This window comes from Zootoca vivipara, chromosome 9 (assembly GCF_963506605.1).
Source record: "Zootoca vivipara chromosome 9, rZooViv1.1, whole genome shotgun sequence".
NCBI lineage: Eukaryota > Metazoa > Chordata > Lepidosauria > Squamata > Lacertidae > Zootoca > Zootoca vivipara.
The window spans coordinates 4,236,597-4,249,021 of NC_083284.1; the positions used below are offsets into that span (position 1 = coordinate 4,236,597).

The 12,425-nt window shown below is 48.0% G+C and overlaps 1 protein-coding gene across 2 annotated transcripts in view; it reads left to right on the forward strand.

Annotated features, from left to right (window-relative positions):
• Window positions 1–5,226: 5,226 nt before the first annotated feature.
• Window positions 5,227–12,425, forward strand: part of VPS16 (VPS16 core subunit of CORVET and HOPS complexes) — a 38,381-nt gene continuing 31,182 nt past the window's right edge. For both annotated transcript variants that reach the window (XM_060278324.1, XM_060278323.1), the window contains exons 1-5: window positions 5,227–5,363; window positions 7,044–7,132; window positions 8,499–8,590; window positions 10,064–10,192; window positions 11,198–11,342. In XM_060278324.1, the coding sequence (XP_060134307.1) occupies window positions 5,311–5,363; window positions 7,044–7,132; window positions 8,499–8,590; window positions 10,064–10,192; window positions 11,198–11,342 (508 nt within the window). In that variant the 5' untranslated portion in view covers window positions 5,227–5,310. The remainder of the gene's footprint in view (window positions 5,364–7,043; window positions 7,133–8,498; window positions 8,591–10,063; window positions 10,193–11,197; window positions 11,343–12,425) is intronic.

The window sequence follows — 12,425 nt, forward strand, 5'->3', positions numbered from 1 at the left end:
GCTGGATCTGGGGGCTTCTCCCCTGTTTCCCCCCTCCACCCGCATTTAAATTCCCTCCTGGAAGCACAGAAGGAATCCTACCAGGAGAAGCCTCCCCTTCCCCAAAAATCCTGCTTGCAGGAGTCGGCTAATGTTGCGCCATGGTGGGAAGGTTGTTTTGTGTGTGTGTGTGTGTGTGTGTGTGTGTGTGTGTGTGTGTGTGTGTGTGTTGTAACAGTTTGAAACCTGGGTGGGGTATTTTTGTGTTTGTTTGTTTTATACAACTCCTAATTAAAAGAAACTGCAGAAGCCCCTGTTCCACCTGTGGTTTGTGTCGTCGGAGGTTTCTGTAAAGGGTGGGCTTTGAATATTACAGCAAAGTGTCCTTGGATATTCCAAACAAAATTTAAAAAAATCCTTCCAGTAGCACCGTAGAGACCAACTAAGTTTGTCATTGGTACCCAAACTTACTTGGTCTCTAAGGTGCTACTAGAAGGAATTTTTAAATTTTGTTTCGACTACGGCAGACCAACACGGCTACCTACCTGTAACTAGAACTTGGATATTCCAGTCACTTTTCTCTCGGGAGAACCACCTTGCTTTTCACTACAGTGGTACCTCGCTTTATGAACACAATTGGTTCCGGAAGTCTGTTCATAAACCGAAGCATTCATAAACCGAAGCAAACTTTTCCATTGAAAGTAATGGAAAGTGGATTAATCCGTTTTAGACGATGAAAAAACCCCTTGAAGCAGCAATTTAACGGAGCGCTTCCATGGCTGCAACCCAGTCGCGGAAGCGCTCCCCGGCCTCTGGGAGGTATCAGAACAAAGTCCCGGCCTCCCCGAAGGTATCGGACGCTCCGGTGTCTTCGGGGAGGTTTGGCCTTCGCTCCGATGCCTTCGGGGAGGCCGGGCCTTTGCTCCTCAATGAGAGCCAGTGTGGTGTAGTGGTTAAGAGCGGTAGACTCGTAATCTGGGGAACCGGGTTCGAGTCTCCACTCCTCCACATGCAGCTGCTGGGTGACCTTGGGCTACCGGTAGTCACACTTCTCTGAAGTCTCTCACCCCCACTCACCTCACAGGGTGTCTGTTGTGGGAGAGGAGAGGAAAGGAGATTGTTAGCCGCTTTGAGACTCCTTCGGGTAGTGATAAAGCGGGATATCAAATCCAAATCCAAAACTCTTCTCCGGGCCTCCAGGAGCCATCGGAGCGAAGGCCCGGCCTCCCCGAAGGCATCGGACGCTCAGTAGGCCTCGGGCACCTTGGTTTACTAACCTCCGGTTAGGAGTGTTCGTAAACTGAAATTTCGTAAACCGAGGTGTTTGTAAACTGAGGTACCACTGTACCTGTGACACGCAGGTGGCAGTGAGGAGGGAGTCATTGTGGAGCATCACACACTGTTTTTGTACAACCTGTGAGACTCGGCTGGAGAGAACTGGTGGTTGCTCTCTCCAGGGAGTTAAATATGGTCTGAAAGGAAGATGGCTGCTGGGGTCGTCCGTAACCCCGCCCTGGGTCTGCATCTCTTAAAAAGGTTTTTGGATTGCTGCAAAGTCCTAGCTGAGCAAAGATAAAACCAGCAACAAAGAGATGTAGAGGTTGGAAGAGACATGTACGTTGGAACTGAAGGGGGCCTGCACATTTTTAGCAGAGGTGTAGTGGTCTGGGGATGCCCAGTTGGTGGTGGTCAAACGCCCTTACTATCTCTGCTGCACAGTCCCTCTGTCCAGTGGCCCAGAGTCACCCAACCAGCATGAAAGGGCAGCTGGATTAAGACCTTTAGAGGTCCTAAGCACATAAAAGATTTTGGCACCCCCATATATATATATATTGAATTCAAAATACAAACAATAATAAACGGAACAATAAAATGTTAATTTTTGAAACCAAACCTACAGTAAGAGAACATGTTTATTTTTGTAAATTTCCACTTTATTTTTATCAGTTTTGGGAGGGGGCAGAATCTACTTTTTCTAATTGCAAAGTCTTTCATCCTCAAAACTAATCTTATGTAACATATCTGCTTCTACGCTTAGTAGAGAAAAGGTATCCAGCCTCCCTTGTTGCATAGTAGTTCTGTTGGGATTTTTAATATACTTCAGAGAATATGACCACTCAGCTGAGCAGTTGGTGACCATTGATGTTAAAAATCTCCCAATGGGAAATTTCTGTGGCGCTTCTCTCGATGCCCTAAGCAGGTGCCTATTCTGCTTCTCACCCTTTTTTGTGCTGATGGGAGGCACTGAGGATTGGCTCCTAGGGTCGCTCTGGAGAAGGTGAGCTGCGGGAAGACCAAGGAGCGGTGGTTCAGTTTGCTGCAGAGCGAAGCATTTTTAAAAAATTGTTTGATCCTTGCAAGGAGGGGGAGCAGTAGCGTTCAATAAACAATAACACTGAAAACACGAGGTGCTGCAATTTCAAGAGAATGGTGTGCAAGGTTTGTAACGTGCAGTGGAATGTCAAGGAGAACACGTTATGCCACTCCGAAAGAAGGTATCAGAGTAATCTAAGTGGGGCTACCTTTGAAGGTGACCCGGAAACTGCAATTAATCTAGAATGCGGCAGCCAGAATGGTGACTGGGAGTGGCCGCCGAGACCACATAACACCGGTCCTGAGAGATCTACACTGGCTGCCAGTACGTTTCCAAGCACAATTCAAAGTGTTGGTACTGACCTTTAAAGCCCTAAACGGCCTTGGTCCTGTATACCTGAAGGAGCATCTCCACCCCCATCGTTCAGCCCGGACACTGAGGTCCAGCTCCGAGGGCCTTCTGGCGGTTCCCTCATTGCGAGAAGTGAGGTTACAGGGAACCAGACAGGGCCTTCTCGGTAGTGGCACCCGCTCTGGAATGCCCTGAAGGTAGCCCTGTTTAGGGAAGTTTTTAATATTTAGTGCTGTATTGTTTTAATATTCGATTGGGAGCCGTCCAGAGTGGCTGGGGAGACTCAGCCAGATGGGCAGGGTACAAATAATAATTTTTATTATTATTATAAACTTCCTGCTGCTCCTCTTTTTACTTGCATTTCCACGAGCGTAACCCTCCTTGAACATGGTTCTAACAAGCAAAGATTTTAAAAACAATTTGCAAACGTAACCAAAATAGTCATAACAAATAAAACCAGTGCTTTTTTTCTAGAAAAAAGGGGTCCCAATACTGCAGAACCTTGAGGACCCTCAGAAAAAAAAAGCACTGAATAGAATGCATTTAAAAGTGAACAAGCAAATCATGCAATTACCATATAAATCATAAGGGGAAAGAATTATTATCTCCAACAAGAAGAATCCCCAACGCCATCCTGCTAAACAGCACCCAGGCCAAGAGTCTGTTCAGCAGCCTGTGCTTTTGCAGTTGGAGTCAGTCGAGGCCCTGCCCTCCCAGACCAGGTGGACAAAGGCCAGCAAGCCAGGGAGCTGGTCTTCCAGGACCCACAGCCAAGATGGTTGGGGCATTTACCCAATAACAGTAGATCTAGCTGAAAAGCAAGACATGGAGGTCTGGAGTGAGTGGAGCTGTAGCCCCACAACCACCTCTGGAGGATCCCCATCTCTACAGTAAAGGAAGAGCAGGCTTAACTGGGAAACAGGGGCTAAAAAAATAGGAGGGCATAAAGGGAGAATGGGGAGCCTCCACCTCTCTGGATGTTGTTGGACTCAAGCTCTTATCAGCCTTAGACAGTGAGGTGTAGCGGTCAGAGGGCTTGGGCTAAAATGTGGGAGGCTGGCGTTCTAGTCCTATGTCAACCATGAATCTTGGGTCAGCCACTTGGGCCTCTTAGCCTAACCTGCCTTGCAGGGTGGTTGTGACAATAAAGTGGTCCTGTGGGCCACCTTGAACTCAGGAAAAAGTGGGATAGCAATGTAAGAAATAACATGATAGGTAAAGGTAAAGGGACCTCTGACCATTAGGTCGAGTCACGGATGACTCTGGGGTTGCGGCGCTCGTCTCGCTTTACTGGCCGAGGGACCCGGCGTACAGTGAACCAGAGCAGCACACGGAAACGCCCTTTAACTTCCTGCCAGAGCGGTACCTATTTATCTACTTGCACTTTGACGTGCTTTCAATCTGCTAGGTTGGCAGGAGCATTGACTGAGCAACGGGAGCACACCCCGTCACGGGGATTCGAACTGCCAACTTGATTGGCAAGCCCTAGGCTCTGTGGTTTAGACCACAGCTAAATTATAACTGTACAACTTGTCCTGGCTGTTGCACTGCAAATGAGGGGTGGAGGCGACGGGGAGTTACTTATTTACAGCTCAGTCCTGTTCTGCATGCCTGCTCAGAAGTGATCTCATATGCAGAATCTGACATCTCAACAAGGACTAGAAGCTCCAGACACTTCTGACAGCAAATATGATTTGGCACTCGTTTATTACGTATGCAGGGACCCAGGTGGCGCTGTGGGTTAAACCACAGAGTCTAAAGCTTGCTGATCAGAAGGTCGGCGGTTCGAATCCCCACGATGGGGTGGGCTCCCGTTGCTCTGTCCCAGCTCCTGTCAACCTAGCAGTTCGAAAGCACATCAAAGTGCAAGTAGATAAATAGGGACCGCTCCAGCAGGAAGGTAAATGGCGTTTCCATGTGCTGCTCTGGTTCGCCAGAAGCAGCTTTGTCATGCTGGCCACACGACCCGGAAGCTGTCTATGGACAAACGCTGGCTCCCTCTGCCTATAGAGCGAGATGAGCGCCGCAACCCCAGAGTCGGACACGACTGGACCTGATGGTCAGCAGCACCTTTACGTTTACCTTTTTATTATGTATGCAACAGAGCCATCGTTTTCAAGGCAGCAAACCTGGAACTGTACTTGGGCAGTCGGATAATGCGGATATTCTTTACCCGGAATTTTGTTATTTGACAATCCCTCTGGCAGCTGCAACTCATTCAATGTGCCTGCTTTTACAGTTTTTGCACCTTTCCAAAATTTTCACCTGCTGTTTGCAATGGACCCTCTCTGTTTTTAAAATGAAATAGCAGCAGCAACAACAATAATTACCCCCCAAAAAAGAAGTAAAAATACAAATAACAAATATTTACCACTGCCACCCAAAAAATAAAAAAATAGAAACATAAAAATAATATAAAAATGAATGAATGATCTCAACATGGGCCCTTTAATAGAGGCGTGATTTGCAGAGTGATTGACAGAAGGGCGGCGGCGGCGGCTCCTCCTCCTCTAGGGGGCAGCGGAGAGCCAGGCCCGGAAGGAGCGCCGTGCCCTCGCTCAAGATGGCGGCTTCGGCTTCCCTGCGTCCGCTTGCCTGGGGTGGGCGCTGAGGGCGGAAGCGTCCTGGGGAGAAGAGCATCTCAGCTGGGTCCAGGGGCGCAAGACATGGACTGCTACACGGCAAACTGGGACCCCCTCGGGGAAGCGGCCTATTACCGGTGAGTGGGCGCCCCCCCCGCGCCCCCTGCAGTGCAGGCAACCTGAGACCCTCCCCCCTCTCTGACCCTCCCCCTCTTTTGCCACTTCCTGGAACAACCCCATTCCCAATCGTCCCCCCTCGAGTGCTTTATATTGATGGGGGGGGTTCCTCCTCCCCTTCACAGGGGTAGGGGCGCAGCTCCTGCAAAGCATTTTGCACTGGGAGGGCACCAGCCGGATCCGGGGGGGGGGGTAGGGGGCTTGAAGTTGATCAGACGAGCATGCACTATTATTATTATTATTATTATTATTAGCCTCTGCAAATTATTATTTGCACTGAGCTTTGGGAAAGAGGAGGAGAAATATTGCTTTCCGGCGGGTCAGCGCTGCCTATTGTCAGCCCCCAGGCACGTGACAATGCAAATCGCCCTTCTCGTCGCCGCACGTCGCGGCACAGCAGCCAGCGTCTCGCGGCACACTAGTGTGCCGCGGAACAGCGGTTGAGAAACACTGGTCTAAACCACTGAGGCTAGAGCTTGCCGATCAGAAGGTCGGCGGTTCGAATCCCTGTGACAGGGTGAGCTCCCGTTGCTTGGTCCCAGCTCCTGCCAACCTAGCAGTTCGAAAGCACGTCAAAATGCAAGTAGATAAATAGGAACCGCTACAGCGGGAAGGTAAACGGCGTTTCCATGTGCTGCTCTGGTTCGCCAGAAGTGGCTTTGTCATGCTGGCCACATGACCTGGAAGCTGTATGCTGGCTCCCTCAACCAGTAAAGCAAGATGAGAGTCATCTGTGACTGGACCTAACGGTCAGGGGTCCCTTTCCCTTTCCCTAACTTATAATTAACTTTTTCGTTATTGATATGCCACCCATCTGGCTGGGTTGCGAGCTGGTTTGAGCACCGTGTGTTTGTGGGAGAGGCAGCTATCCAATAAATAGATTGCAATTTTTTTTGCTTAGGCACCTCCTCCTGCGGCAAGGTGTTCGTTATTATTATGATCAGTGCTTTTTTCCGGGGACGGGGGGACGGGGACGGGACGCAAAGGTACACATACCCCTAAACATTTTGTGTATCTTTTGTCTATTTACTGTATTTATTTCTCCTGGTTTGAACTATAAAATGGTGATTTTCTTCAGTCAAAATGAGAGTACCCCTAAACATTTTTTAAGAAAAACAGCAGTGATTATTACTATTACTATTATTTTATTTTAGGGACAGCATTTGTACTTAGTACTTTTCAGAGCACTGCACAAACCCCTGTCTCAGTAACCTTTACAACAGACCTGCGAGGCAGGCCGTTGTTGCTAACCCCACATTGCAAACAGAGAGGGGAGTTGGGGCTGAACTAAGGTCGCCCGGTGGGTTTGTGGCAGAGGCAAAATTCAAACAGAGGATTCCCTGGTTCCCAGCTCTTAGCTGCTCTTCTGACTCCAGAATCTTATCCTCCATCCCCATCCTCCTTCCTTACATCCCTCCAGGACCCAACTCCTCTCCCTGCTCCCCATCTCTGTTGCCTGGAGGGGGAAAAGGACTAGGAAGGCCAGCTGCCTCGATGCCCTGCTTGGGGGCTTCCCAAAGCGCAGAGCTGACCACCCTTGGGAACAGAATGCTGGGTTTTGCCGACGCTTCGGGGCTCTGCTTTTACTTAACCTGGCATTTCTCCCCCCGAGACTTTTCGCTAACGTTTTCTTCCTGCAGGAAGCTGGATTTGTACACCATGGGCTGGAACCTGAGAGAAGACCTGCGGGATTGCTTGGTTGCTGCCGCGCCCTACGGAGGCCCCATCGGTACGGCAAGAGCCAGCTCCTCTTCCTGGGCAGAGGGAAACCTTCCTTGTGCCAGCTGTTCCTTTGCAAGTCCAATTCAATACAAGCAGCACGCAAGGGCACAAGATTCAATCAATTTTCAATCAAATATTATTACCGGTACTACAAAAAGAAAACAATAAGAGAACCATATACAAACGCTGACACAGAAGCCAAAACCAAACGTCAAGCAGATAGCATGTACAAATAAATACCGAAAGGCAAACCAGTCTTTATGGTCTTTGAGGCTATGTAGCGGTCAGCAAAGTGGCAGCAGGTCGAACGAAGTGTCAATAATAGACAGGCTGCCGGCGTTTTTCACCTGTTTCGCCCATATGACGGGCTTCTTCAGTAGTTTCTCCTTCTGCTTTCTGTTATGTTTAATACATTCAAATTCGTATGAAACCACTTATCAATACATGCTCAAACTAAGAAAACTCTGAATATAAGAAATTGAATATGTAAATGTATCAAAGCTGCATGAGAGAACCTTTTGAAATAAGAACTTGAGCATTGTGGCCTAAGCCAAGATAAGTGGTTTCATACGAATTTGAATGTATTAAACATAACAGAAAGCAGAAGGAGTGGCAAAGTGGCAGCCTGTCTATCATTGACACTTCGTTCGACCTGCTGCCACTTTGCTGACCGCAAAGAAATTGGCAGCATTAGCCCATTATTTCAGCTGTTCCTTTGCAGCTGGGAGGTTTCCTCTCTCAGCCCAGTCTCATTCACTTGTGCAGTCAGGGAATTTGCCAAGGGGTAGGGCCTGCGTGATGCAGTCAGTCGTGTGCTCTCTAACTCTGGCTTTGCCTACCTAGCCTACCCTACAGGGCTGTTGTGAGAACGCCTTGAGGTTCCTGGAGGAAGGGCGGGACCCAAACGAAATAAACTGGGGCAAGGAAAGAGGGCTGACACTGGCGCTAGCTGCCGTTTCTCAGAATCGCCACTAGTAAATCCCACAGATCTAAGCGGTTGAGTTGGCACATATGGGCAATAATAATAATAGCTCTATATTTTGGCTGTCTGTTTGGACCGTAACCAGTTTTTTTGCCTTCTGGTTCCTGAGATCAAGGAGCCATGTTTGGATACAGTTGGATGTCATTTTGAATCAAGATGGCGGAGTGAACTTTTTCGGTTTTGACCACCGGCTCAAAACGACGCTGGTTTTTTGTGTGGTTTCTTAGAATTTCTGAGCAGCGGCAGTCACAAGGCTGCTAGTAATGACATAATTTAATAGATGCTCAAAAAGAATTAAAATGGGAGGGGAGAATGGTGATTGTCAGGGGTTTGACTTCGCAGCATTTTTTTGTGTTGTGGTTTTTTTTAAAAAAAGCCTCTATCGTTTTAGCTTTGCTGAAAAACAAGAAAGAGAAATCTCCCAGTTCCCGGCCACCTCTGGAAATCTACACTGCCTCGGGGGTCCTCTTGGCTAGCATTCCGGTAAGCGAATTGTGTTATCAATGGCCACTGTGCATTGCATAATAACAGGGCTGGATTTACGTATAAGCTCAACAAGGGGCCCCCTCTCTTGGGGGGGCCCAAAAAAATTAAAGGAAAAAAAAACCCTGGATGTACATTTCCAAAATAAAGATAAAAAACAAATAAAACCCTACTTACAGTAACAGTGTTTTGTGTTGTGTAGGCTCCTATGGTGTAAGTAATGGGCCCCGCATGCTCCCTAAAATATCACTGGTTAGATACCTATTAGGTCCATAAATTGCCATATACTGTAGCATCTATTCAACACAAAAAAACAGTGACAATTTGTTGTTGACAAAGGACAGCTGGACATATCAAGGGCCCCATTACCTTCAGTAGCTTAGGGCCTGCATAGTAACATTGTTCAGTCGTTTAGTCGCATCCGACTCTTCGTGACCCTATGGACCATAGCACGCCAGGCACTCCTGTCTTTCACTGCCTCCCGCAGTTTGGTCAAACTCATGTTGGTGGCTTCGAGAACACTGTCCAGCCATCTCGTCCTCTGTCGTCCCCTTCTCCTAGTGCCCTCCATCTTTCCCAACATCAGGGTCTTTTCCAGGGAGTCTTCTCTTCTCATGAGGTGGCCAAAGTATTGGAGCCTCAGCTTCAGGATCTGTCCTTCCAGTGAGCGCTGATTTCCTTAAGAATGGATAGGTTTGATCTTCTTGCAGTCCATGGGACTCTCAAGAGTCTCCTCCAGCACCAGAATTCAATAGTAACATTAGCAACAACATAATAGTAACATTAGCAACAACATAAAAAGGTGGAAGAAGGCAGGTCAGTTCTCTGCCCCAAAGAGGTTACACTTGCAACAGAGTCAAATGAGCAGGATGGGGAAAACAAGGTCAAACTCTGAACGAACATTGTCAAATCGTGCTGCGTGCTCTGCGCTCTTTTTTCCAGCTGCGAACGAGGGCTTTGGGGTTCAGCAGCAGGGCGGCTGGCTTCAAGTCACCATCTTGGGAGACTTTGAAAGAGGATTAGGCAAATCCATGGAGAAGAGGGCTATCGATGGCTACTAGCCAGGTTGGCTATGCTCTGCCTCCACATTTAGAGGCAGCAATGCTTCTGAATACCAGTTGCTGGAAGCCACAGGAGAGGAAGGGGGCTCTTGCGTTCGAATCCTGCTTGCTGGTTTCCCATAGGCATCTGCTTGGCCCCTGTGAGAACAGGATGCTGGACGAGACGGGCTGCTGGCCGTATCTCTTACCGGAGAGTGGACAGGGTTGCTTTCTAAGTGCAGTAGGCCTTGGAGCAGCTGAAGGTCTAAGCTTAGCCATAAAGGGGGTGGGAGAATACCCGTGATATTTTAATAGGTCATATGTGGGGCCACCAAGAAACACCAGCTGATTCAAAATGTTAAATTGCTGAATAGGAGCATCTGGCGCCTGGCTAATTTCTAACCCTGGGCTTTTGTCGCTCCTCATCCCACAGTGGAAGAACTGTCCGGCCGTGCACCTTGGCTGGACAACCAGTGAGGACCTCCTTTGCATCCAGGAGGACGGCTCAGTCCTCGTCTACAGCCTCTTCTGTGAGTTCAAGCGGCGCTTCAGCATGGGCAATGTAAGTGACCTTGGAGAGGAAGGTTTACTGGAACCGGGAGCTTTTGGGAGCTGGGGGCACTGTTCTAAACGGCCTCGGCCCAGTATACCTGAAGGAGCGTCTCCACTCCCATTGTTCAGCCTGGACACTGAGGTCCAGCTCTGAGGGTCTTCTGCGAGAAGCAAAACTTCAGGGAACCGGGCAGAGGGCCTTCTCGGTGGTGGCGCCCGCCCTGTGGAATGCCCTCCCATCAGATGTCAGAAGACATTTTAAGGCAGCACTGTATTGGGAAAATTTTAATGTCTGATGGTTTACCATTTTTTACATGTTCTGTAAGCCGCCCAGTTTTTATTGTGTAATGAAAACACTTAGAAATGTTTCATAGGAAGTGATTAATAAATGTAAGCTCACTTCTTGCTTGAAGAAACATTCAAACATTTCAGTGTAGTATAGAATAATATAATATAATATGATTAAAAAATTAATCTTTTCAAAATGAGAGCAAGAGCACTGGTTATTCTGCCGCCACCGTTCTCCATGACATATTGTTGGGAACAGGGATTTTCAATGAAATCTCAGAAAAGAGAAAGGCTTCTTTGTGTTGATTGAGGAAATGAGAATTTGTTTGTCTCAAATCAGACCGAATATCAATGAGATTACCCTGCAAAAGCCAGCTTACACCTCTCACTGAGTTTGTAGACATACCTAAGGTATCAATGTAAGAAGCTCGTTCATAATGATATTTTGGAAATGATTCATGATCTTTTGTAGCTGCCTTGTTCTATACTTTGTGGGTGCCGCACGATCGTGTTATAAAGTAGTTGTGTTCTGTGTTATAAATCAAACACTGCTAGGACTTTTTTGTTTTCCAATGTATTTCTGGTCAGCGTAAAATTCTGTGTGCCCCGAGCAAATTTTTTTTGGGGGGGGGGAAGTGTGGCCTAGGGGGAAAAAAGTTTGAGAACCACTGCTCTAACCACTATACCACCTGACCCGGTGCTTCCTTGCTTTCTCTCTAACTCCCAGGAGGTGCTTCAGAACCATGTGCTGGAGGCCAAGGTGTTCCACACGGAATATGGCACGGGGGTGGCCATTCTCACCGGAGCCCACCGCTTCACCATTGCCACCAACGTCGAGGACTTGAAACTCCGCAGGCTGCCTCAGGTGCCAGGTAAAGCTGCCTCCTGCCCACCTCCACCCCTTGACTCACACTGCCCCAGAAATCACGGGCGGAATTCGAAATATGAGCAGCGGAAGTAAAATGATAAAATGTAAAAGATAAAGCGTTTGTTGTATAATTCAGCAGAAAAGGGGTTGAATAAAAACACAGTGGAGGTGGAAATCCATGAAACAAAGTTGTAATTATCTAATCCGAAGCTCATTTGAGAAATTTTGGAAACTTAATGAAAAATTCTATTTTTTCCGCGGGGGGGGGGGAGAGCAGCTGTCCTATATGGGGACCAAACCTGCAACCTTTATATGTCCAGCTCTACTTGCAGATGCCGTTGGGGGCTGGACCATGGGACTGTTCCCATGCAAGCTTTGCCCATTCCCCTGAAACAGGGGTGTCCAACAGGTCGATCGCGATGTTTTTGTCGATCACGGTTGATCGCTGGCTCCCTTCTGTCCAGACCCCTCGCCCCGCTCCGCCCCTCATTGTTGGAGACAGAAGACGGAGTTTACAAACTGAGGCTGTTCTTCCCCCAGCGATCCTTTTGTGAATTGCTGTTTCTCTTTCTCCCCAAAATACTTTTAAAATGTGGCATTCCCTCTCCCTAAAATAAGCTCAACAACTTTGACCCGAACCCCCCCAAAAAACAATCCCTCGCCTCCCGACTCCTCCTTCCTGGACTGTGCCGCTTGGCGGGTAGATGTGGGACGCACCTGCAAGCAACAAACTTTCCCCCGAGTTAGGGGCTCCAGCCTGCTTCCCGTTAATTCTTCTTCTTCTTCTTCTTCTTCTTCTTCTTCTTCTTCTTCTTCTTCTTCTTCTTCTTCTTCTTCTTCTTCTTCTTCTTCTTCTTCTTCTTCTTCTTCTCTCGTAGCCGAGTAAGATTGTCTTGCATAAACGCGGTTTTAACGAAATAAAAAAAAAAAATCCTTCCAGTAGCACCTTAGAGACCAACTAAGTTTGTCATTGGTATGAGCTTTCGTGTTTTAACAATGAGTCCGTAAGTGACTGTGGAGGCCAATTCTGGATCCACACGTCCTTCCACAGTGGGGACATTAGTTTCTGGGTGGGAGTTGATCACGG